Here is a 26306-nt window from a genome sequence, read left to right on the forward strand (position 1 = left end):
TACAATTTTCTCACGCTTTATACAAACGGAAATGCAATTTAGAGCGAGATCTGGAAGAGGGGAGAGAGAGGAACAAAAATATATGTATTCATACAATTTTCTCTGCTTTATACAATTAGAAACAGTTTTTATACACTTGTGTTTGTATAAAAAGTAAGGAAGCGAGTGAGAGATTGGAGGAGAGTGGCGAGCGAATATTTGGGAGAGAGGCGCCTGACAATTTTTTACAAACATTTGCTATGGAGTACAATTAAATCAAACCCTAACTACTCTATTTATTTTAGGTTATTAATTTTCAATTATATACGATTTCCCCTATTTAAATTATAGGTGGAACTATAATATTGCGGGCTTAACCCATTTGACCATACAATATAATGGGAGTGGGTTGACTTTATTTACAAAATTGACTTTATAATAAATAAAAAAAAATCAATTTTTTTGAAAAGTAAACAACCATACACATTATAATGAAAAACAACTTAACTATTTTTGTACGCTAATTAATGGTAATGATAGTTGTTTTGAAGTTTGCTACGACAATATTGTCATCTTTTTCTCATTTGATAACTTCATGGTCTCTATAAATACATTAACACCCTTTACACATTTTCATATCATATTATTTAGTATATAGTATTTGTTTGCACAAAAAGAAAAATCATGAGATTGAAAGTGAAGATTTTTATTCAACAAATTTTAGTATTTCTTTTTTTACTTGGTCTTTTACCTGCCCATGCCTTTGTTCATCGTCATCGATTTGTCGTAAGTAGCCTCTCTATCTTTAATATTAACATATAGTTTTGGTAAAGATTAATAAATTAACATATTTCTAATTTGTCATACCAATAATTTAATTTTGAGTATATGTTCATGCAGATTAAAGAAGCACCATACTCAAAACTTTGCAGCTCAAAGAACATTTTGACTGTGAATGGCCAATTTCCAGGTCCAGTTATATATGCCAATACTGGAGATACCCTCGTTGTCAATGTCCAAAATGATGGAACACAAAATATAACAATCCACTGGTAAATATCGAACTGTGTGACCATCTCATGTCATTTTTATAATTTATCATAGAAAAAAGGATAAATATATCTTCGAATTATCGTAAATGTTATGCAGATAACCTTCGCCATACCTTTGAGACATTAATGTTCCTCTTGTTTAAAAAATAGAGCATATATACCCTTTACACTAACGAGTATATACGTATCATAGTCTTATTTACTTACCCGACATTTATTATATATCAGATCGACCGATAAGATTGCACCACATGTCCTTATTTAGTCTTCCTTTAGAGTGAAGAACATATATGCTCTAATTTTTGGACCGTAAACAGAAGCGTATCCAGGAGGGGGTCACCGGGTTCGCGTGAACCCATGCTTACTCCTGAAATCATACATAATAGTGTTGTATTTTTTTTTAAATATTTATATATAGATATATGAACCCATAGTTGAAGTATCATACCGCGTGATTATAATGGGGTGCACCTCTCTAATCGAGGTTATAAATTTGAATCTTTTATTTATCTGAGTTTATTTTTCTTTCTAAAATTGGGATATACCCCTCGAGGTGGTTTGGATAGGTAAAAATAATTTTGGAGCTATAATTTTAAAATATTAATTATTTTAATGATAACAACCTAAATGTTAAACCGATCAAATTTATATCTTAGATTCACCTTTTCATAATAGTGCACCCATCACGTCAAAATTCTGGATACGCCTCTCACTTCAGGGGCATCAACTTCTATTTATTCTTTTTCCCTTTATTTCATTATACAATACGATCGAGTATACTAAAAAAATGAAAATTTCAGGCACGGAGTGAAACAACCGCGATATCCATGGTCAGATGGTCCTGAATTTATAACTCAATGTCCAATTCGACCAGGAACAAATTTTAGTCAAAGGATTAATCTTTCAGATGAAGAAGGAACTTTATGGTGGCATGCTCATAGTGATTGGTCAAGAGCTACTGTTAATGGTGCACTTATTATACGTCCAGCAAATAAAACTAATTATCCTTTTCCTAGACCTACTGCTGAAATTCCCATCATATTAGGTATGTATTATTAATATACTCGTTCCGTTTTAATTTGTTTTGATTGGTATCGAAATTTTTAAAATTATTATTAAATTGTAGGGGAGTGGTGGAAAAGTGATGTACAAGCAGTTGTGAATGAGTTTCTTACAAGTGGAGCAGATGCAAATAAATCTGATGCATTTCTTATAAATGGTCAACCAGGAGATTTATATCCTTGCTCAACAAATGGTAAAACAAATACTATTAATTAATTTTAATTACACTAATCTTTGTACAAATCTATATGTTATATTTCCTTTGGCAACGTTCAATTGTCATGTTGTGCTTTTCGAATTTGACTGTTACATTTACTGAATTACTTCTTTATAAAAATATAAAGTTTGAGCAAAAGCTACTGAGTTTACGTGAATCTATAACTAGAAGGCTAGATTTGTCTCTAAAATAATTTATAACCACTACTTATGCTAAAAATTTCAACTTTTTTTTTTTAACTTTCTTAAATTTTATATCAATTATAAATCTCGTCAGGTATATTGAGATAAAAGGGGTGTTACTTTTCAAAGCTTAACCGCGTTAGCATAATTCAAAAGGAGAAATGATAAAAGTCATAATAATATTCAAACATATGTACTTTATTGTAAAATTCAAACTAGTCAATGGATTATATATGATTTTATTTTTTCATTTTTCTCACGTAATATATAGTTTTGATGATGCAAATTATGTTGAAAAATCATTTATGAACATAACTAATTTTTTCTTTTTTTTCTTTTCAACAGACACATTCAAACTAACGGTGGAGAAAAATAAGACATATTTGCTCAGAATTGTTAACGCCGTAATGAATAATCTCATGTTTTTCTCCGTTGCAAATCACCAACTCACCGTCGTAGGAACTGACGGTGCGTACGTTAAACCGTTCAAGTCAAATTACATCACAATTTCCCCGGGTGAAACTATTGATGTTTTACTCGAAGCAAATCAAAACCCTAACCACTATTATATGGGCGCGAAAGCCTACAATAGCGTAGTCGGAGTTGATTTTAACAACATAACCACCACCGCCATCGTTCAGTATCGTGGAAATTACTCCACTTCATCACCACCCATCCTCCCCGATCTCCCGAATTTCGACGATACGAACGCATCGTTTAATTTCACTAGGTCATTAAAAAGCCTAGCCGATAAAGGACACCCTATTGACGTACCATTAAACGTTACAACCAATTTATTGTTCACATTTTCCGTAAATACCTTACCTTGCGAGGATGAATCGTGTAGTGGACCTAACGGGGATCGATTCGCGGCTAGCGTGAATAATATAAGCTTTGTGTTACCTCGTATCGATATATTAGAAGCTTATTATAAAAATATTCAAGGGGTTTATCGAGATGAATTTCCTAGTTTTCCGCCTTTAAATTTTAATTTTACGGGTGATTCTCTACCCGTGGAATTACAACGTCCCGATCGTAGAACGGAGGTTCATGTTCTTGAATATGGAACACATGTAGAGATTGTGTTACAAGGAACTAGTTTATTAGGTGGAGTTGATCATCCAATTCATTTACATGGATATAGTTTTTATGTTGTTGGATCTGGATTTGGAAATTTTGACAAAGATAAAGACCCTTTGAATTATAATCTTGTTGATCCACCTCTTCAGAATACTATTGCTGTTGTTAGAAATGGATGGGCTGCCATTAGGTTCAAAGCTGATAATCCAGGTATATTTTTTAATTGATCATGTATATTCTTTGTATGCATTGTTATATATATATGTTACTATACTTAAAAAGGTGTCAAAGTAGGTGTGCTTGACGAGATCTGACTAGTTAATTTGATACGAGTTAATAAATGAACAAATTATTAACTCGTACAGAAGTTAATTATGTGAGTTGAGATAGTTGGATTAAAACGGACTTCATAACGAGTCATTATCCAAATCGGTCTAACTTTTACCAAGTTTTAGTTTTGATTTATTTGTTCTTTAGTATGTATGTTTTTTAATTACCAAACAAAAACAATGATAAGGTCTCTCATTGGTTAAATAAAATAGACTAAGTTAATGATAGATACGTTGAACTCGTATCATCATATTTTTATGAGCTAATTTTAATAAGCAGGCACTTTATTTGTGCTTTAACATGTTGGTCTAGTCAAAACAAAGACATTTTATCAATGTGAAATTTGTTTTACAACTAAATCACAATTTTTTTTTTATACATAAATTGTTATTTTTAGAGGTTAAACTCAGCTTTATTTTATATTATATTATTATTAGATATAAATATATCATGCATGTATTCTTGTAAACCCTCAAAACATGGTAAATAACTTATTACAATATGATCAAGTAAAATAATTATATAATATTTACTGTATTAAATTAAATTAAATTATGTCATTAATATATATAGTTCGAATTCTTATTTAATAATATGTATTTTTTTTTAATATAACAGGAGTATGGTTTATGCATTGTCATTTAGAACGTCACGTAAGTTGGGGAATGGAAATGGCATTTATTGTGAAAGATGGAAAAGGCTCAGAAGAAAAATTGCTTCCTCCTCCTCCTGATATGCCTCAATGTTGAATTTAAATATACCTCACATTTAACTATAATTTATTTTTAATTTTTGGAACATACTCTAACGAGGGGAGAAAGAAAAAATGTATTTGCTTATTGATTTTATTAATTCATTACTATGATATATATAGCTTGGATATATATATTTGTATTTGCTCTTCTTTTTTTTTATGTAATAAAATTCATATTTTATATAGCTTATTGGAGCTATATTTAATCATGATAATAATAATGTAAATCTTGTTTTAAGTTAGTACTTGAGTCTCCATATTTCCGTTATTTACTTATATTACATGTTAGTTTATCGTTGTTATTTGATTGTGTATTATTTTGTTATTTAATATTATATTATTTACCTTGTTAGTATTTTTTTTTTAATTGAGAGATGGGGGCAAATAAAAATGGGCAACTTTCACATATAGCAAACAAAAAATTCATATTTGTATGTTATAGCAAACTTTGCATAATTGCGCTCCATAACAAACATAAAACTGTATAATTCGCTATATATATACAAGTGTATAATTCGCTGGCCTAAATTGTATAATTCGATGGCATATTTCGTTGCAATTGTATAATTCGCTAACCTATTTCACTGCAATTGTATAATGCATAATTGTATAATTCATTATCTATTTCGCTGCAATATTAAGTGTATAACAAGAAGATATATGTTTTTCTCTCGCTTTATACAAAAAGAGAAACACAATATATACACTTCTGTTGTATAAAGCTAGAAAAAATTGTATTTCACTGCAATTGTATAATTCGTTGACCTTTTTCTCTGCAATATTTGAAGTAAAATGTTCGTAAATTGAATAATTAAGTGTATAACACGAAGATATATATTTTTGCATGTATATATATACAATTTTCTCTCGTTTTATACAAAACAGAAACAGAATTATACACTTCTGTGTATAAAGCGGGAGAGGCGAGTGAGAATGGAGAGTGGTGAACGAGATTTCTGGGAGAGAGACGCTGGCAAATTTTAACTAACGTTTGCTATGGAGCACAATTAAATCAAACCCTAGCAAATTTTTTAGTGTTTTATTTTGTCTCAATTTATATGATTTAGTTTATTTTTAGTCTGTTTTCAAATAATTATCACATTTTTATATTTAATAACAATTTAACTTTAAAATCATATTTTATTTTCTGTGAAAAGAGTTATAGTCACATCAACATTTATGACTTATTTTTGATTAAGTTAAGTCAAACTGACTCACATAAATTAAGGTGGAGAAAGTGTTACTATAATATATAAATATTTTTAAAATAATATTTTTTTCATTATATACTAAACAAAAAAAAAATTAAAAGCAATTTATTTCTTTAAAAAGCATTTTATAAAAAAATGGGCCAATCCATTAGTGGCTTCCTAAAGTTGACATCAACTTTCACTTAGACACTCATTTTAGACACCTCATGTGAAGCCTGATGTGTCATTTTAACATTTTTTGTCGAGATATGACATAGTGAGTGTGACACACTCATTAACCGTGCATCAGACTCTTTTTTAGCCATTTTTTATTTCCTTTTTCATCCCTACTTTTTCAACCACCATTTTGTTCAAGCTTGAACTTCTTCCATGGTGAAATATATTCGATGATGCCATAAACGAGAAATCTGATTTCAAACGTCAGAGCTTTCCCCAAGATTTCCCAAGGATGATGCCTTCTTCCTCAATTTAATTGAGAAAAAAAATTGAAATTTGAAGAAAAAAATAAAAATTTTGGGGATGAATAAAAAGTCACTAAAAAATGAAATAATTTCTAACAATGTGTTATGAACATGTACACATTTGTATTTTAAAAAATTCATTATTGAATCTTAGATTATTTTTTTAAGCAATAAAATATGTAGAATTGAATCTTTTATCTTTAAAGGATTGAACAATATTTAAGTAAAAGAGATAGAAATATTTTTCGGCATGTGTGTGCAGTGAGAAAGATGATGAGTGGGGTGAGATATGCTTCTCCTAAAGATTTTTAAAGGTGATTTAATCCGTTTTTGTTATTATTTGGGAAGAAATGTCATGTGTCATCGATCTATTGACCATCATTTAGAAAAATAATTGATAGTTTATTATTTAAGAATCATTTTAAAAAAATTAGTATCGTCATTTAATTTGACACTTCATACATCATTCGCGAGTGAAAAACGCTCACCATCATATTTATGTTGAATGTAAAAAAGCTTCAAAATGACATATCAACACGTTACCTCAAGTATCTAAATTTAAATGTCTAAGTAAAAATTAATGCTAAATTTAGTGAATCACTGAAGGATTTAGCCCTGAAAAAAATAAATTAAATGTTTCGAAACTCATGTATATTTTACCTTTTACCAAACGTAATTGCAACATCTTTGAATAGTCCAAAATGTGAAACCCATTATAATGGAACCCGACCCGATTTGCAGAAACTCTTCCTTCTCCATTGAAAAATCGAGCTGGATTATGCACACTCTTTGAATCAACCCTTCGAAGGTCTTTTCCTTCGAGATCCCTATATACTCCATCTTCAATTTCAATTCAAACATTCAAAATTTTCTCAGTGAATTTAGCTGTGAGATTTGTAAATAGTTGCGAAAATGATGGCTGATGATCTCGGCGTTGAGGCGAAGGAAGCCTCCGTTCGTGAGGTCGCTAAGCTATTGCCTTTACCTGAGCTTTTACAGTCTATTTCCTCGATCAAAGCCGATTATATTGCTCGTCAACAGGTTTCATATAGATCCACTGCTTATTTTTTCCTTTTGTTTGTTTTACGGTGAAATTTTGAGTATGTTGTGAAGTTTTTTATTTGTTCTGTCTAGGGAAATTTATTGTCATTTGTAGTTCAATTGTGTAGAGGAACTGTTATGAGTTGTTGACAGTCTGTTTGAAGCAGATAGTGATTGAGCAATACGAATTTTGGAGATTGTTTCTTAATTCAAGTTTAAATTGAGGAAAAAATGTATTGTGATCAGGAAATTCTTTAAGAGCTACCTTATGCATCTGGTATCAGATGACTTGTCAATTTTTTTTCTTTTTTGGTTGCCACATAAATGTGTTGCTTTGAACGTTTAGGTTTGGTTACTAAGTCGCTGTTCCTGAATTTCAGTTGCTTCTTTATTGAAAATCTAAAAGTAATGTAGAAAATGTCATAAATACGATGAAATAAATTTCAGCTTTTGATATATTGTGGTAATCTGTTAAAGTGATCTAATTACCTGCTAAAAGCAATAGGATTTTTTCTCGTGATTATAAACGAGTTGTTGATGGATCTTAACTGGCTTTCTTAGCCTCACATAGTTTATCACACATTGTAATAACATGAAGGTCCAATTTTTGGCTGATGTTGTTGCACATGGTCATGTTTATTTGTGGCTTTGTTGTAGAGAGGCTTCTTGTTTCTTCATAGTTTCAACTTAGTGGTCTGAACTTTATTTGAACTGCACTACAATTACTTATGATCTGGTACTGTTTCATGATGGATCAGGCAAATGATGCACAACTTAGTACAATGGTCGCTGAACAGGTATGTGGATGCTTCGACTTAATGTTTAAACGACACATTCTGATATTTTGATAATGCTATTGCAATTTCTTCTGTTTTTTGCTGTATTTTTACTTGGAAAGCTTTTGAAGCTCTAATTTCCACCTTGTAATTTTTTCTTACATGGAGAGAAATGTGTGATATGAGAAACATTATCTGTATCCAGATACTAAACTCTAGCTGCTGCATAATTTTCTGGAATACAGGTTGAGCAAGCTCAAGGTGGTCTGCAATCACTTTCTTTATCTCAGAAGACTATAAATCAGCTCCGAGAAAACTTCCTTTCTATTGAAAAGTATAATAATGATTCACTTTTGTAGTTACATATGTCATTATTTATTGAGCTTGAGCTTAGTTCTTTCTTCTTGAACCAGGCTTTGTCAAGAGTGCCAAACTTTAATCGAAAATCATGACCAGATAAAAATTCTCAGTAACACCAGGAATAACTTGAACACTACTCTGAAGGTATGTCTTGCTCGTAGCTTTTTGTTCCTAGCTTTTAGGTAAAGCAGGTAAGTGAAATTTTATATGACCTTTTCCTTCAAGCTGATATCTTCTATCAAATTACGCTACACTGTTGCTGCACAGTCGACTGCACACTATCATATAGGTTGCTAGTACTTCTGCTATTATAAACTCTGCTTGTGCACCTAACATTATTTATTTCATAGGGCGTTGTGCCTATTTTTGTAACAGTGACTTAGGAGCCGTTTGTTTGTGGAACTTTTTTCTTTTCGTTTTTCTCCAAAGTAACGTTTGGTTATACATTGATGGTTGAACTGATTTTTTGAAAATGAATTTCAAGTTTGAAAAAGTGATTTTGACAAGTTTAAAGTGAATCTTTTCCCCTCACAAAAATTTCAACTTTTTTCAAGTCAACTTCATGTCCAAACACAGCTTCAATCTCCAAATACACTTTTTCAACTTAACTTCAAATAGTAGTTTTCAAATGTCACATTTTCATGTCCAAAAGCTTACTTAGTTTAGTCCAAAAGCTTGGTACTCTATGATGCTTCACTGATTCTCAATCCATATATAATCGCTTCGTCTCTGGTAGGATGTGGAGGGGATGATGTCAATTTCGGTAGAGGCGTCTGAAGCACGGGATTCTCTTAGAGATGATAAGGAACTAATTAACACCTATGAAGTAGGTTCTTCTCAGATTTATCACTTTCTTAATCATCAACTCTCTCCCTAGTCCTGCGCTGATAGTCCGGTGCATCCAATTTGAATTGGTTACAGAGGTTAACTGCTCTTGATGGAAAGCGAAGGTTCGCGCTAGCTGCTGCAGGGTCTCATAAAGAAGAGGTTGGTAGACTAAGGTCAGTATCTTCTTTTTACTTAACTGCATGTTCGTTTAGGTATGAATCATAGAATAAGGACCACTTTTCTGATCTGATAAATTTTAAGTTTGTTCGACTGTTCACATTTTCCCTGTGCTGCTTTTGGTTCTTGATATATCTATCCAGTGCAAGAAAATCTAATTGAACCATTCATGTTGGAATTTGGATAAACACACTCAGAATTGCTGCAGTCGAGGGCTTGCAGCTCTCTTTATGGAGAAAAGTAGTGACTGTCAACTTAGACGTGCTAGTTTCAATTTCTCAATAGCTGATGTAGTAAATTTTGATGATGACGGAACGTACCAACAACATACCATATCAAAAAACAGATAAAGGAAGAACATTGCAGTGACATCCGAACAATTATATGCTACTTAAACTGTGTGTGCAGTGAATTGCTAATTATTATAGTAAAACATATAAAAATGCTTTTAATCTACTGATTGCTAGAAAACCTCTTACTTGTTGGCATTGGAATCTGACCATCTTGATTTGGAACTTCTGAAATTTGTCAGAGAATATTTTGAAGATGTGGATAGAACATGGGAGACGTTTGAGAAGACACTGTGGGCCCATATTGCAAATTTCTCCAAACTGGCTAAGGATAGGTATTCTTTATTGTTTAAAGAATCATTTATCAAGCTTTCCAATCACGCTGCCTGCATTACGATAATCTTGTTCGTGGAAGTTAATATTTGTGATTCATGATTACTAAGTACATAATTCATGATTACAAAGAATGCATAGATGGATGAATGATCTAATGAATGAACAAATGATAATATATATGAAATATTGTAGTTGTTTCACTCATATCTTAATCTGTAGGAGACAAAGTGCTGCAAGATTAATAGTGCAACGAGGAATCTAGGCTAGACAACACCATGTAATATGTTTGCACTGTTACCTAGATCCTACATGTTTGTCCACATACAATCACTTAGCTCAAAAGCTACAGTATCACTTTAAGCTTCTCATTTTCTCCTTCATATTTTTATTCTTGGTTCTGTACTCTGAATCTTTGCTCTATAACCACTTTTACAGATCTAGTTTGCTTTCCATCTATCTTTATTGAAATATTATGATTTGTGTATGTCATTTATAATTTTTAGTGAACTAATTTCTTCATGTACCTTATAGGAAAAATGAGTAACTTATTCTTCACGTGTTAATTGGCATCTTCTAGTTTGTGCTGAATCTCTTAAATTTCATTTATTTATTTTTTGAATTCTGATTATGATATTTGTTTTGTTTGGCATAATTTGCAGCCCACAAACACTCGTCCGTGCTATAAGGTATGTTAGCTTAAATGGAAACTTTCATGGTCTATGCTGAGTTGATTAATAAGACATTTGTTTCCATTTCTAATTAACGTACTTGTACTGTGTCGGAGCTGCCCCTAATATGCCATTAATCTTGACGTATATTGCACATATACAGTGTATAGTACCTTCATGCTCATCAATACATGTTACATGTATCCACGATCTAGACTGATAATTTATTCACCCTTAATCAGGGTTGTTGAAATGCAAGAAATCCTAGATCAACAACTCGCAGAAGAAGCAGCTGAGGCTGAGGGAGGTGGTGCTATGGCTTCAGTCGCAAATCCTCGAAGAAATGCCAAGTAGGTGCTTTATCTTGCCTGATTTGTGCTTTGTTTAACGTCGTGCGTGCATCAGACATGTAAAAGTCATCAATTTGTATTCTGATTAATGTATTGGCTTGCAGAAAAACAACTTCTTCTAAAAATCTCACACAGCAGAAGTTGAAGGCTCAGGGAAAAGGCTACAAGGACAAATGTTATGAAAGTATAAGGAAGTCTGTTGAAGCACGTTTTGACAAATTGCTCGATGAGCAAGACCTTAAAACAGCTATAGAGGAAGCTAGAGTGGTTAGAATATCTGCTTTTACATGTGGTCGTCTTCAACTTGCCTGCATTTAGAAGTTAAAACTGTTTACTTCTCCAAAGACAGTTTTTATAATCGACAAATTGAAAGATAATGGTTCTAAAGTAGACTTTGATATGGTTAAAGAAAACATATGTTCATCTTTTATGAAGTCTTTCTATCAAAACTCTTGATGCTTATCAAGGACCTCGTTGCCTTTCATGTATAGTCATATATGTTGACACAAATTGTCCCCATTTTTCTTCATCTTTCTGACAAAATACCAAGCTTTCCAGAGCACGTGCCCCATTTTAGTTGCTGATATCACGCTTTCCTAACTAATGTCTTGTTAACGACTCAACTAGCTTTCTGATGGAGCAGACATTGAGTGATTTGACACATTTGGCACCTGTAGGTCTTAGACTATCATTTCTCCCCAATTTGGCACACCTTTGTTATCTTGTCTTTTTTGAGTTCAACTGCCATCATTGATCATGCGAAAGAACTGCTTGAATTGCAAGGCTGTTGTCTCACCCAATCAGTTATAGGAAATGGTCAGGAACACCTTAAAGGATTTACAAGGGATACAGCAATGAGAAGAAAACTAAGGAGAAATGGAACTCTGGGAGAAGACGCACAATTGACTACACTCCTTAAATAGTGAAATAGTAAACAATCAAAGACAAGGTGGATGTGATGATACAAATAAAACATATGTTGCGAGAATTGAGTTCTTATCTGAATAGTAAACAATTAGAACCCTTTCCATGGGGGTGCATGTCATGCTTTTCTTTTTAAAGCCTTTTGGTTTGAAAAAAATCAAGATACTTTTCTCCGTAAGACATGTCATGATGGGTTTTAACATATTATATCAACACATAAATTTGTTGAGAAGATGATTAGATAAGGCGTTCTTGGAATTGATCCCCATTAGTTTCTTTGCTTGATAAAGAAAGAACATCTGTAAACAGTAGGAGGAAGAAATCAAGGTGAGAGATACATCCTCCTGCCATAGATGAATGACAAAGTAGAGGAAAATTAAACTTTGCTGTGATATGAGTTTATTCTCATAATAATTGCAGTTATTCTTTCTTATTTTGGTTTTGACATGCAATCTCATCAATTTCAGATAGGAGAAGAGCTTGGAGAGATATATGACTATGTGGCTCCTTGTTTTCCTCCAAGGTTCGTCCTATGTCTTTACACATATGTAATGTCATTTTCTTTTCCATTTGTCGGGAACAACTAGATTAAAGAATAATCTCCTACACTACTCATACTCTTAAGATTGTCCTCAGGACATTCCCACTATCTCAAATTTGGGTCTGTTGTATTCATCAGAGACTATGTTGGAAGTTTCTTCTCAATTTTGGAGATTACTTGGCAAAATAACTCTTCTTTAATCAGGAGTCCCGGGGATAAGAAATGAAGTCAATTTTTGGCCCTGTTGTATCCATTATATTACTATTGTAGTAATATACAAAGTTAACCTGTTCAAAAAAAAAAAAAACTCTCATCTCTAACATTAGTCACAATCTGAAATGCTTCTCATTGCTATTAATTGCTTTCTATGACTGCTAAAGTATAATTTTCTGCATTACTCAATGTTATATAGTCGATCAACATGATGTGATGTTCTTAATATTTTTGTTGATAAGAGAAGTTTCACATGCATCTTGTCAGTACAATTTTCTTCAAAAGCTTTTTTTAGCTGTAAGCTACTGCTTGTGCTAAATAGGCCTGAATTTTGGTCTTTATCATGCAACACTTTCAACTCAGAGGCATCAAAAAAAAGGGAAAAAATAACTCAAGAGGAGTCTGTATCCTAATATCTCTTAACACATGATCTACTTCTGTTTCTTTTCCATATGCAAATGTCCATTCTAACTTATTCTTTATATTGTCTCAGATATGAAGTTTTCCAGCTCATGGTAAATCTTTATACAGAGAGATTTGTTCAGTGGCTGAGAAAGATGAGTGATCAAGCTAGTAATATGACAAATATAGAGATTTTAAAGGTAATGCAATATTAATCATGTTGGCATTTTCTTTCTGTTGGATTATTTTGGCATGAGATTCTGTTGTTTGTTTGATTAAAAGTTAGAGAATATAGAGATCTTATAAAATATTGAATATGGAAGTCACAAAAAAGCATATATCAGTTTCTCTAATCTGAATAATATTTGGTATTAATTCCTATGTTGTGGTCATAAGCTCATCACTTTGAGGTCAAAGTTTGGCATGATTTGTTCAGTGGTTGAGAAAGCTGACGACCAAGCTAATAATATGATGAGTATATAGATTTTAAAGTTAATACAACTTTAATCATATCGGCATTTTCTTTTCTTTTCTTTTGGATAAGTTGAGGATTATGCTGGCAGTAGAATTTGTTGTTAAATTAAAAGCTGGAAAATATTGAATTTTGTAGAATAGGGAAGTCGTTAAAAAAGCATTTCAACCAGTTATTCCATATCTAATGAATATTTGACATCAATCCCTATGTTGTGGTCATAGGCTCATAGCTTCGAGTCAAAATTTGGTCAAATATGATTGTTTCTTTTACTACTTCTGGGCTTCTTTATTTTGACTTTATACAAATTAGGGGGTTCAATTTTTTACCTTCTTATCCTTGCTTGTAATTTATCTCAATGTTACTGGATTGTGCTTCCATTCTTGTAAATTTTCATGGGTAGTGCTATAGTATCCAATTGTGGCCCATGGGGCAGTAGTCTGAAGTTCCTTATCCATGTTAACTGTCCACCTAATAGGCTCATGGCTCAGTTTTGGTTCTTTCAACCAGTAATAAATTTCTATCAAGAAAAAGACAGTCAAGTATAAGGGTTTCACTTTGGTTTCCTATCCCCCTTTCTGATTCTTTTGGTAACTGGGCTGCTGTGTCCATGAGCTACATAATTCTGCAAAAGCGAAGTTCAGTTTCCAGGCTCATGCATAATTAGCTATAACTACTTCCCATCATCATTTCAGCATGAAGATATTCATCTTCCAATAATCTTTTTTTATGGGTGAGCAAATGGGTTCTCTCCTTTGCAAGAGATGTTACTATGATTCAGAATTGAGGTGTTTTTGAATCCGTGAATTAGGTAACAGGTTGGGTGGTTGATTACCAAGAAAGTCTAATTGAGCTTGGAGTTGATGATTCTTTAGCTCAAGTTTGCTCAGAGAGTGGTGCAATGGATCCTCTCATGAATGCGTATGTTGAGAGAATGCAAGCTACAACAAAGGTTTAAACTCGATTCATTATCTTTATTGCTTTCATATTATTTTAAGACATAGATAATGCTGACTCTTTCATGTCATTTCCTAATATAGAAATGGTACTTGAATATCCTAGAGGCAGACAAAGTACAGCCACCTAAAAAGACTGATGATGGGAAACTATATACACCTGCCGCCGTTGACTTATTTAGGATTCTGGGGGAGCAGGTGCAAATTGTGCGAGAAAATAGCACTGATGTCATGTTATACAGGATCGCTTTGGCTCTCATTCAGGTAAGTTTGTTGCTTTCAATTTATATTAGGACAGATATTATGTTAATTTTAAGAATGAAAATGTCTTCTTCACCATTACTGGATCATTCTGCTTCAGTCTGTCTTATCTCTCTCTCTCTCTCTCTCCTCCTTTTCTTCTCGAGAATCACTATCTTGCCTATATACTTAACTGAGAATATTTTACTCGAGGTTGCCTTTTGATCAGTGTGGGAGGACTTGTTCTATTTATTAGAATTCTTTCTATTAGGTTTTAGCAACTGGAGCAATTCTTCTGGTATTTCAAGCTTCTAAGTTCTATTGTCTTGCACTCTATTATCAGAGAGTGGGAGGACTTGTTCTATTTGAAATTAATCTATTTATTAGAGATCCTTCCATTAGTGCTCTAGTTTTAGTAGTTGGAGTAATTTTTCTGGTATTTCAAGATTCAAAGATCTATTGTCTTGTATTTGTACTTATATACAATGAATTTAGCTGGCTAATTCATTATATACATCTACAAGGGAAAATCTTCAATGCTTTGCATTCTATTGCATCATAATCATGCATGTGTTAAGCAAAAAAAAAAAGAGAAGCTCAAATTTCTGGAATTTTTTGCTAAAATTTTCCTTTGAAGTAGGGCCTGATGGTGCATGGTTCTGTCAGCATTTTTTCTGAAGTAATTTTTCTCAACAAATTTGTACAAGAGATTCTCAAGCACTTTTAGTTTTTATAGAAAATATTTCATGAGGACTGAAGTATTATTTGAATTTTGTTGAGAGAAGTAGTTATCCTGAAATGCTTCATCTTTTATATTCTTGCTCAAGAAGAACCATTTTTTTTTTCAGTTTAAGTTGCCGTTCTATCCTTTGATGAGGGGAGAGAAGGAGGGAATGAATCTTTTGTTTTGATGATTATTGGTTTCCCCCTCTTTTATGTGTGTGTTTTTAAGATAACCTGCTTGATCAGACGTCAAAAATCTTGTCCAGAAACTGAAGGGACTTATTCTTATTTCTCTCTAATGATTACTTGATAATGTTGCTTTCCAGGTAATGATTGATTTTCAAGCAGCTGAGAGGAAGAGATTGGAGGAACCTGCTTCTGAAATTGGTCTGGAATCCCTATGTGCAATGGTTTGTAAAATTTGGAAATCTGAACTGTTTATTGTGAAGTAGAAAGATCTTTAAATTACCCTGTGCTTACCACTATGCTAAGAGATGGACACCTGGCAGATTAACAACAATCTTCGCTGTTATGATCTCGCGATGGAGCTAAGTTCTAGTACTCTTGAAGCTCTCCCACAGAACTATGCTGAGCAGGTCCTTATTAGTTTTTCCCTCCTCCTTGACTGCTGCGTAAATCTTCTGTGCTTACTGCCCTTTTGTCTTCAATCATCTTGACCATTAGCTTACATCTAGGATTAATCTGATAGGATATTATTCTTTCATGTCGATTTTTTTTTTAAAAAGATAATAGACTAAGGTGGTTCGTATGTGAATGTCTTTAGTTCTTATTATTGTTAAAATATTGCTGTGGTCTTGTGCATCTTGCTGGTGTTATTATATTTTACTTTTTACTTCTTGGTTAGGAGAACAGAGTCTTGTTCTTTTGATAGGTGTAAATAGAGTCTCATTTATAAGGTAGTAAGGGTGTACAGGAGGACTGGTGTCCATAACTATAGGAAAATGTTACTTCTGATTCTGATAAAAATGAACCATCCGATCTCACTGAGTGTTGGTAAATACTTGCTGATCATAAAAATTAATTATCAATAAAAAGGATACCATGTAGAAAGATGGAGAGCAATATTTAAAACATGTCCTGAAAGAAACTTACCTTAGAAGTATTGACATTGGGCTGTAACCAAAAACTTAATATGACGACCAATTATGTATGTTTCCAGAGAAAAAACGCCACCCTTTTTCTGCAATAAAAGTCCAATGTTTTCCAGTTAAAGACTCAAGAAATGAAGTGAAGTACATAAAACTTATCAAACAGTCATATAACCTCTGCCACTAGCTCTTGCCAAAGAAAAATGGATGAACGGGTCACATTGCTCTTCTATAACAAATGTAATGATGTAGGTTACTAATCCAGAAAGGACCTACAATCAGAATAGCCCGCTTCATGTGAGTAAATCATGACTTCATGAGGCAATGTAACATAAAAGAATCAGAAGTTGGGTGCAGAAATATGAGCATCTATGATGTTTCTATACCTCTGTGTGAATGTGTGGGCATGTGTGTATGTTTCAATCAAATATTCCTTCTCACAAGCCTCCCCATTCAAGCAACTCCTGCTATTCCCCTTCATTGTCGATGAGAGTGGAGATTCTGCACGGCAGCAGTGGTACAACCTTCATGGCTCGATACTATCATATTTTACGATTAAGATGATCTAATCTAGTACATAGACCAGCTAATGCCTGATGTAGACCAGCAAGTAGTTCTATCTTTGATGTTGTAGACTATGATTTGTTTTGAATATATGGTTTTCAGAAATGCTTTGTCAAAGAAATATGGATGTCTGATACGGTTAGAGAGTTCTGCATTCAACTCTTCTTATCAATGTGATTATTTGTTACTTCTTAGTTATTTGGTCTGGAAGTTCCATTTCTGGCACTCACATCTTGCTCTTGTCAATGTGATTATTTTTCAAGTCCTAAGTTGTTTGTGCTACAACTTGCATTTCTGGCACTCAAGTTCACATCTCTTATATTAAGTTCTTTGATTGCTTCTCAGGTTAATTTTGAGGACACTTGCAAAGGGTTTCTAGAGGTTGCAAAGGTATATTGAAGGCTTCATTTTATGGATGCATGTGACTATAATATTGTAATTAAGTGGGCAACCTATCTCATTTTGAGGATTGATTCTTTTTTTTTCTTTTGCGACAATCTCTAGAGTTAATTCCGCATTCAATTTTATTGAGGAGTTTAAGGGATGGCCTACTGGAAACTAGATATAAGCCAAATGTAGAGATGGGAAAATTAGCCTTTGAAACATGACCCATTTAACCCCCTAAGTTTGGGTGGGTTATTGACCCGACTATTACAACCCATAAAAATGAGCTTATATGTAGTCCAAATTTACCCATGAGAAATCTTATCAAAATATTATTAAGACATTTTTTTATTTTATGTGTTATATAGCCATAACAAAGAAAATATTGCTTAAGGTTGAAGGTCATCAAAAAATATAGCCATAACAAAGAAAATAAATAGTTTTATTAGGTTCTAAAATTATAAATGATAAAATAAAGCAACGAAAACTTAGTAAAAATTGGGCGGATTGGGTTATGGCTTGTTTTCTAGGCCATTTCAGCCCAAATAGCTTTTTGGCGGGTTATTTTTTGACTTAGCCAGTTTAAAACCTATAGTTAGATATAGGTGCATTAGTTCAATATTGCTTAAGGCTGAAGGTCTCAAGTCAAGGATCGTAAAATCCATGACATGTCTCTTTCCCGAAACAATATTAAAGACCATGTATTCGTTGAGGCACCCTTTGAGGTGCAAAGCATTAGAAAATTGAAGTAGCCTATGAAAATTGTATAACACATCCAAAATCTCTATCATCCTTTCCATTTCAAGAAAATAGAAGGAAATGATATCATATTGGAAATACCAAAGAGTTAAAATTAAGGCTTAGTTTATTATATTTATATCAGGTTGTGTCTTGATAATTTTCTTTTAGTTATATTAGATAGGGTGTTTGACAGGTGTTCTAGGTGTCCTTGTTGTCTGTTTTGGGACTTCCATGCTAGTATGGGAACAAGGGACAAGTGTGAGATTTAAAGAACTTTAAGCGTTATGGAACGCTTAATTCTCCTTAAAAGACAAGTTAATTTGCTAGTGTTGGAATGAAATGGACCAGAGCTTATGGATATGGAAGGCTTGCTTTTTTGTTTTTTTATTGTTAGGATATGAGGGCTTGTTTTTGTTCTGCTTAGCTTTGGATTTGGGCATAATTGATGGATTGGTGGACAACAAAGACTTAGCCTCTCAAACCCTACAAATAAAACCAGACCCACACTGCCGCACAGGCGCACACTGCATTTAAAAATAATTACCAAAGTATCCAACTGCCTAAATCCAAAAGCCCTTTTTGGGTAAGCCCAAATTGGACAACCATCAAAGGTGATTGTCAAAGTTTTTGCTCAGATTGCCCCTTCTTTGGTATGATCTTTATTTTTGCCCCTACTGCTGATTTTATGAAAATTTGTGGGTAAAAATACGATTATAGATGGTCTACTTTTGCTTGACGTAAGTTTAGAGAACTTTTGCCTTATCTGGCGCAGGTTGTGTAGTATCTAATTCGCTTGTCATAAGTTTAGAGAACTTTGGCCTTATCTGGCCTAAGTTTTGTAGTATCTAATTAACTCGTCGTAAGTTTAGAGAACTTTTGCCTTTTCGGCATAATTGTGAAGTATCTAATGCGCTTGGCATAAGATAGAGAACTATTGCTTGTCTGTCATACGTTTTGTTGGAATTAAGTCATGCCTCTTACGAAATAGCTTGTGGGTTCTGAAACTGAATTTGTGCCTCTATTGGCTTAAGTTTTGTAGGAACTAAGTCATGCCTTTTACGGCATAACCTGTAGGTCTTGAAACGAACTGAACTTATGGTAGGGGCATTAGTGCAAATGACCCGTAATTGTCAGTGTTTGTTGCTTAGAGGTCTCAAGTCTTGTCTGAACAGACATATTTGAGAAGGGGCAGAGTAGTGGACTTGACACTTGCGCTGGCAAGAATGGGGAGCGTTAAAGTTCACGGATTAGACTCTCGACTTCCATTTACAAATATCTCGTATCTGACCTGCTCTCACTTATTGCAGGAAGCTGTTCATCAAACTGTCAGTGTTATCTTTGAAGATCCAGGAGTAGAGGAATTGCTCGTTAAATTGTATCAGAAAGGTGAGATGTTCCTCAGATACTTTCTTTTGCTAGGAGCTTTCTCTCCATCTGTTGAAAGCATTTATCTCAGATTTGTTACTATATTTCAGTGTAAACTGTTGGATCTACTCTGTCTTTTTGCTATGTTCACAAAGAGATTCTAATCATTTTACGTCATACAGTGTCTCTAGTTGCTTGTATTTTCTTGAGCATTTTGTATTGTTGTCCCAGTTGGATTATTTTGATTGTATACATGTATTTGCTTCTTTTATAGTTCTGATAATGTTGTCGTCATGATTACTCATATATTGAAGTATCTGCTCAAAGATGAAGAGAAGAAAGCATGAGTTGATCATTTCTCCCTTCATGGCTTCATCTCCAAAATAAGTCTCCATCTTTCCTTCTAGTGTCTAAAAATATAAATGCTGACTGTTCTTACTTGAAAAGAGAAAGGTCTGGTTTATTTATGACACAAGGTTATAAATAACACAATTGTTTCATTTGTTCCTCACAAACCATTTTTCTAATTACTTTGCAAGACAAAAACCGATACATGGTTTCACATGACAAAATATACAGTTTCAACAGTTATTCTAAAAGAAGTTCGTACTTCCAATTTTAAACTAAGGGAAGATTACTCGTAGATTTTGAACTTCCATTTTTGAATATTAGAGTAAGAGAAGTGTTAAATAGTAACATAGAACTGAAAATTACTCTAAGGATAATTATTTTGAAGACATGTCACATCAAAATTAAGATAATATAAATATTACTTGCGTAATTTGAATTGGTATTTGAAAAACAAATAAGCAAAGTTGGTCTTTGTGATGGAACGATACATAATTCTGTGTGGAGTCATTAGCTGTGTGACTTGGCTTAAAATGTCCTTCATTTCTTTGATAACCAAAGAAAGCCCGTTATAGAATCTTTTTTCTTCTTCTTTCATAGAATGTGGCTGCCAGTTACTCTGCCCATCATCTTGTTAATTCCAAATCTTCTATAGGCTCGGGCAGTTATTGTAGGATGTCACAATCAAAAGTTATTGAAAGGATTTTAGAGACTTCTCTTAAACAAAGTCATCCCTAACTCATAGCGTGTTGGTCCTACTTATTTTTGACCTGCAGTACACGCTTGCTTCTTGTTGTACTTTGATGAGATTTTATGGCAATATGATAGTAGAAGGGATGAAGTATTAAAATAAATTATTTTGTAAACATGTTACAACAATTTTCATCCTTGGTTGCATGACAATTTTCGATCAGACAACTAATATGTTAGAAGCGAAAGGACGCCTATCTCTCTTACAATGTAGAAACCTCATCAGCTGTATTCATATACTTGGTGGTACATTAGTTGCCTGTCTTTAGAGGAATAAGAAAATATCCTCCCGTCCCAATTCTCATGATTATCTCTCTTCCATTCTCATTTATCACAAAGTGAATGTTCAGTTTTGTGATGAGGAGCCTTAGGTATTTGTGTTTGATTACCAAAAGTCATGTCAAGTCCAAACTACTCCTCTACTATTCTAAAGACAGAAAATATCATGGTTCCTTTTCCAACTCCCTCATACAATCAGTAGCAGCTATGCATTTTATTCAAGTCCCGGTTTGTCCCCCTTTTACAACCTAGGAATATACATCAATGGGCTTAAAGTAACGCTTTTTGACTAATACACTTTGTTGGTTCAACGAACAATTAATTCTAATTCGTCAAACTGGAATGTTGAGTTTGGATAAAGGGATAGCTAGAATAGATGGATGTAATTAATTTGAAACTAACTTATGGAATTTGCCTAGCAATTAATGGTAGGAACAAGATCTGCAACCGTTATAAACTGTTCTGCAACCTAGCAATGGACGCTAGAAGCAAGATATTTCTAGCCACATAGAAGGAGTCTAACCATTACGTACTGTACCAAATAAAAGCCTTCTATTATCTTTGTGCCTATCAAAAAAATGTGTAGCATTCTGTCAATGAATTAATCCAAGTCAGATATTATGCAAGTGATTTAGGTTGTCAATTGTGATAATTTTAAACTCTAGCCTTCACTTGAATATTCTATGTTCTATATCTCAGATTGGCTGGAAGGACAGGTTACCGAGTTCCTAGTTGCAACGTTTGGAGACTACTTCACTGATGTGAAGATGTGAGTTTTCTTCTGTGCTTAACTCTTATAATAGCTTTGAATGGCATGATCATGTTGCTGTGCTCCTCCCATGGAATTCTTTTTTCTCCTATTCATTTAAGCTATTAAAATATTTTTATGTTCATATGCAGCGGCAGCAACAGTTTTTAATTGAGAGATATCCTAGTATGAGAGGCACATATCCTTAACTCATGTGTGTTTCACAATTTTTAAAGGTACATTGAAGAAAGATCATTTAGGCGTTTTGTTGAGGCTTGCCTGGAGGAGTCTGTTGTTGTATATGTGGATCATCTACTTACCCAGGTTTATTTGAAAAGTTCCTGACGGTTCATTTATTTGATACAGGTTTTATTTTTGGGTTGTAACACAATTTCACTGACTATTTTATGTCTCCTCATGGTAGAAAAACTATATTAAAGAAGAAACTATTGAGAGGATGAGGCTTGATGAAGAGGTTCTCATGGATTTCTTTCGGGAGTACATTAGCGTATCTGTAAGCCCAACAACTTTCTTATTGAGCTCTTACTATTTATTACCTGAGATATATTTTAAGTTTTGGGGAATTTTAAAACTCATGCACATATTGCACTTAATTCGTTGGTGAGTGTGGCAAATAGGTATGCATCTCAGCAAATGTGTGCATTTTTTAGTTCTTATCTTATCCCATTTACTTCTGCATTTTCAGATATGGATAAGTATTGCCTTTCTGTCTTTAGAGAGCTTGCCAAATCCTTTTTGTGAATTTCATGTTCTAGTTTATGAGTTTAATGTCTTCAAATTACAAAAGAGTCACAAATTACTATACCCCAGTCTCTTCTATCATTATTTTGGCTTAATCTAGAACTTAAACTCCAATTTCGGTGCAAGAACACTGCCTTTTTTAATTTAAACTTTTTTCAAAGGTTTATTTATTTTAATTTGCCATTGTCAGTGCCAATTTAAGGCTATTTTTTTTTGTTTTTGGGCTAAAATGGTGGCAATTCGTTCAAGACTTGTATTTTGCAAACGAGAGAATGAAATACACTAGACTTGTATTTTGCAAACGAGAGAAATACTTGGCTTAAAATAATGACAAAAGTTATTTGTGAAGTGCTTAAAAGTTATTTGAACTTGAAAGCACTTAAAATAAGCCAATCCAACACAGGCTCCAAGAGCTTTGTTGTGTCTCAAAGTTATATCAGGCTTCACAGAGTAAGGAGAATTTCATTAAAAGGCATCAAGAAGATGCAGACCAAATTGCAGAAAAGAAGATGTTTGTTCAGATACACAAACTAAGCTATAACTAAGGTCTGAAATGTTAAGAGTATAAGAAAATGATTGTGAAATACTTTATATTGTATGAGGACTTTATTTCATGTAAGTTTCCACTAGATTTTAATCCCTCAGTTATGTTTTACCATCATATCGAGGTATTTGGAGATCAAACTTCAACTTTATATGACAATATCATGTGCCAAACATGTAATTGTAAATAAGGAAAACTTGGTTACAACATTTTAGAGACGAAAAGGTCATATATATTTTATAATACATCTTCTATAGAACTTGAAGGATAGAATGATATTCTTTTTTTTTTTTTTTGGATAAGATGATGGATTTCCTAGAAGGCATCAAGAAGATGCATAAATTACAGGGCACAGAAAAGTTAAATACATTGTTAGCTCTATACTATAGGCTAATCTAAAGTTAAGGAGCTAACAAAGTTCACAAAAGCTTCAGGGGAATTGACAGGGGAGAAATTGCTCCAGGTACAAAGAGTTGTTAAAACTCTTGCCTTAAGAATGTAGCTTGGGGAAGAAGTGCCTTAAAAAACATCTATTGTTTCTTTCTGTCCAGACGCACCAAAAAATGCAAGGGATCATCTCTCATACTAGCCTTAAGGATAGAGTGAATATTATACTTCTGAAATTGATACCAAGAAGTGCTGTGTTAAAACTATAGCCTCAAGGATAGAGAACATTATACTTCTGAAATTGGATCCGAGAAGTATTATGTATTTATATTGGTTGCCTAGACATAAAGCACCAAACTCTATGACATGTTAAGAAAAAACAGAAATTAACAGCAAAAGGAGAGTCAAAATAAGTAAGCAACTAGCACGACAATTTAAGAGATTGGAAATTTTATGTAGTCATGGTACTAGGAAGAAATAAAGGAGTATACTTTACTGAATCCAGTAAATACATGCCACTAGCTGTCTTTTAATCGTTGGACTAGTTAATGAGGGTTTTGTGTGGATAGTTTCTTTGCGATCCAACAATGGATGTGTTTTGGTTGTCTCCCCTTTAGTCTTTAGATGTATTACATCTAATTAATGATTTTCTTGTCAACTGAAAAATAAGGTTACATCTAATATATCATTATGATGAATTCAATCTCAAGCTATTCTAGTGAGATCCTGACATAATTTAAAAGATTCTACTGCCCAGAGCTTTGATCTGATGATAAGAGCACAGGCATGTGATGACCTATAAAAAAAGAAAAGAGACCACAATACATGCTTGTGGATTAGCTGCACGTCACTAGTTCGAATCATAATAGAATTGCCTAGTATTTAAGTGGAAAATGTTAGATGACAGGCTCATTATGCTCAGAGTTTTGAACCACGCGCCATCTGGCCCTTGGGGATTTCTCAGTTATAGAAAAGAATAAGTTTATCCTACTTTTCCAATTGAAATTTATATATCTGCATTACTGGTGCTTGAAATCAAACAAACATGCAGTGTGTGTGTGTGTGTTTATATATATGCTGTCTTAACTTTGGTAACTACCAAGTTGTCTTTTTGTGGCGGACATTGTATGTCAATGTGACAAGGAGTACATGATGTGTACCTTTATAACTTATCTCAAATTTTCAATCCACTGCAGAAAGTGGAGAGCAGAGTAAGGATACTCAGTGACTTGAGAGAACTTGCTTCATCTGAGAGCCCTGATACTTTCACACTGGTTTACACAAATATTTTAGAACAGCAACCAGACTGTCCGGTAAGCTTTTTGGACTCTTCTCATCCATGCAGAAATATTGCAAAAACATAAGAATCATTATGAATCTACATCTCAGTTTTTAGTGTGGAAGCAGCTATTTTTTTAAAAAAGAAATTTGGGGATTGGGGAAAGGGAAATGGAGAGGGGATTACATTGTGGGGAATCGAACTCTCACCAACAAGGTGGGAGTTCAGGAAGCCAACCAACTGAGCTACTAAGATCCCCCCCGAAGCTGCTGGTTAAAATCATTATTTATTGTTTGTAGTTTGTCTCTTAACGAACCCTGTTATTGAGCATTGTTATTCTCAATTGCAGCCAGAAGTAGTTGAAAAGATTGTGAGTCTGCGGGAAGGCATACCACGAAAAGACGCAAAAGAGGTATATATGTGTTATCTAAGTGGCGCACATGTTCAAAATTTTATTACAGAATTGAATTATTTGAGAAAGTCTACTCATCAACTTACCAAAAATAAGATGTTGCTACTCTTAGCATTTCTTTTCTACATTAAATCACTGCCAATGCAGTAAATGAAGTTATCATGTTATTTTAGTAAGTTGTGATTATGTATCATTGCTTTGGGGATACATCGTTTTTTTTCTTCTTGTTTCACCATACTTTTGATTAATATCCGTTCTAGCTATAAATATATCCATTATGTATGAAGCAGAAACTTGTCAGTTGTGGGTGTTCTTTATGCCCAAAACCCGTGTTTGCAGACTTCGCGAAAGTATTTGTCTATCCCTTGTCGACATTTATTTCCAGAGCAGTGATATTGCTCTTGAATCTCATGCATTTACAGCATCCCCATGTTCATCGCCTTTGAGAAGATAACTTGTTTTTTCTTTATTGCTTTCTTGATGGGGATTTCTTTATGATATAGGTTGTTCAAGAATGCAAAGAAATCTACGTAAATTCTCTGGTAGATGGAAATCCTCCAAAAACAGGTTTTGTTTTTCCCAGGGTGAAGTCCTTATCAGCGGCAAAACATTCAATATGGCGAAAGCTCACCTAGACAGCTGCTGCTGCAACAAATCGTTTGTTTTTTCACTCGCTGAATATTTCCTGTACATGCCTTCCGTCATAAATGTACAGATTGGGACTATATTTTCCGTCTTCATATGATTTGATTTATCTTTAGCTCATTTATTCGGATTGTAGTTGCCTTTGCCAAATATGTATTCATTACTTTTTTACCATTTTAGCTACTACCAATTTTGCAACCGCTAGGGTTACAGCGCACTCGCTCCGGTTCTACTTGTAATGATTGTTAAATAATAGGTCAGCTGATTCATTCTTCTCTCTTGATTCTTGAAATGTTTCAACTATGAACAGATCGATCCCTTTTGTTGTAGCATAAAGACTCGTAAATTTGTTACTTTATATGTG

The 26306-nt window shown here is 33.5% G+C and overlaps 2 protein-coding genes across 2 annotated transcripts; both read left to right on the forward strand.

Annotated features, from left to right (window-relative positions):
- The first annotated feature begins 479 nt into the window (after positions 1 to 479).
- On the forward strand, positions 480 to 4898 carry LOC101261512 (laccase-14-like). Its single transcript, XM_004237804.5, has 6 exons — positions 480 to 765; positions 880 to 1031; positions 1832 to 2076; positions 2158 to 2286; positions 2838 to 3782; positions 4521 to 4898. Exons 1-6 carry the CDS (start codon positions 664 to 666, stop codon positions 4649 to 4651), a joined length of 1704 nt encoding a protein of 567 aa, XP_004237852.1. The 5' UTR covers positions 480 to 663; the 3' UTR covers positions 4652 to 4898.
- Positions 4899 to 6986: 2088 nt separating this feature from the next.
- On the forward strand, positions 6987 to 26225 carry LOC101261809 (exocyst complex component SEC6). Its single transcript, XM_004237805.5, has 24 exons — positions 6987 to 7369; positions 8128 to 8166; positions 8391 to 8479; positions 8559 to 8649; positions 9242 to 9331; positions 9427 to 9506; positions 10043 to 10135; positions 10796 to 10822; positions 11047 to 11154; positions 11259 to 11421; positions 12546 to 12601; positions 13326 to 13434; positions 14518 to 14658; positions 14747 to 14926; positions 15952 to 16035; positions 16135 to 16221; positions 17644 to 17688; positions 19731 to 19809; positions 21865 to 21934; positions 22150 to 22237; positions 22338 to 22427; positions 24803 to 24919; positions 25235 to 25297; positions 25801 to 26225. The coding sequence occupies exons 1-24, from the start codon at positions 7241 to 7243 to the stop codon at positions 25930 to 25932; spliced, it is 2250 nt and encodes a 749-aa protein (XP_004237853.1). The 5' UTR covers positions 6987 to 7240; the 3' UTR covers positions 25933 to 26225.
- The last annotated feature ends 81 nt before the right edge of the window (positions 26226 to 26306 follow it).

This window comes from Solanum lycopersicum, chromosome 4, assembly GCF_036512215.1.
Source record: "Solanum lycopersicum chromosome 4, SLM_r2.1".
NCBI classification, from domain to species: Eukaryota; Viridiplantae; Streptophyta; class Magnoliopsida; order Solanales; family Solanaceae; genus Solanum; species Solanum lycopersicum.

Bases quoted from the DNA above. Each gene is read 5' to 3' on its own strand.
- LOC101261512 (XM_004237804.5), top strand. From the start codon at position 664: ATGAGATTGAAAGTGAAGATTTTTATTCAACAAATTTTAGTATTTCTT. The intron at 2,287-2,837 runs GTAAAACAAATA...TCTTTTCAACAG, and splicing joins ATATCCTTGCTCAACAAATG to ACACATTCAAACTAACGGTG. The intron at 3,783-4,520 runs GTATATTTTTTA...TTAATATAACAG, and splicing joins GTTCAAAGCTGATAATCCAG to GAGTATGGTTTATGCATTGT.
- LOC101261809 (XM_004237805.5), top strand. From the start codon at position 7,241: ATGATGGCTGATGATCTCGGCGTTGAGGCGAAGGAAGCCTCCGTTCGT. The intron at 7,370-8,127 runs GTTTCATATAGA...ATGATGGATCAG, and splicing joins ATTATATTGCTCGTCAACAG to GCAAATGATGCACAACTTAG. The intron at 8,167-8,390 runs GTATGTGGATGC...TCTGGAATACAG, and splicing joins GTACAATGGTCGCTGAACAG to GTTGAGCAAGCTCAAGGTGG.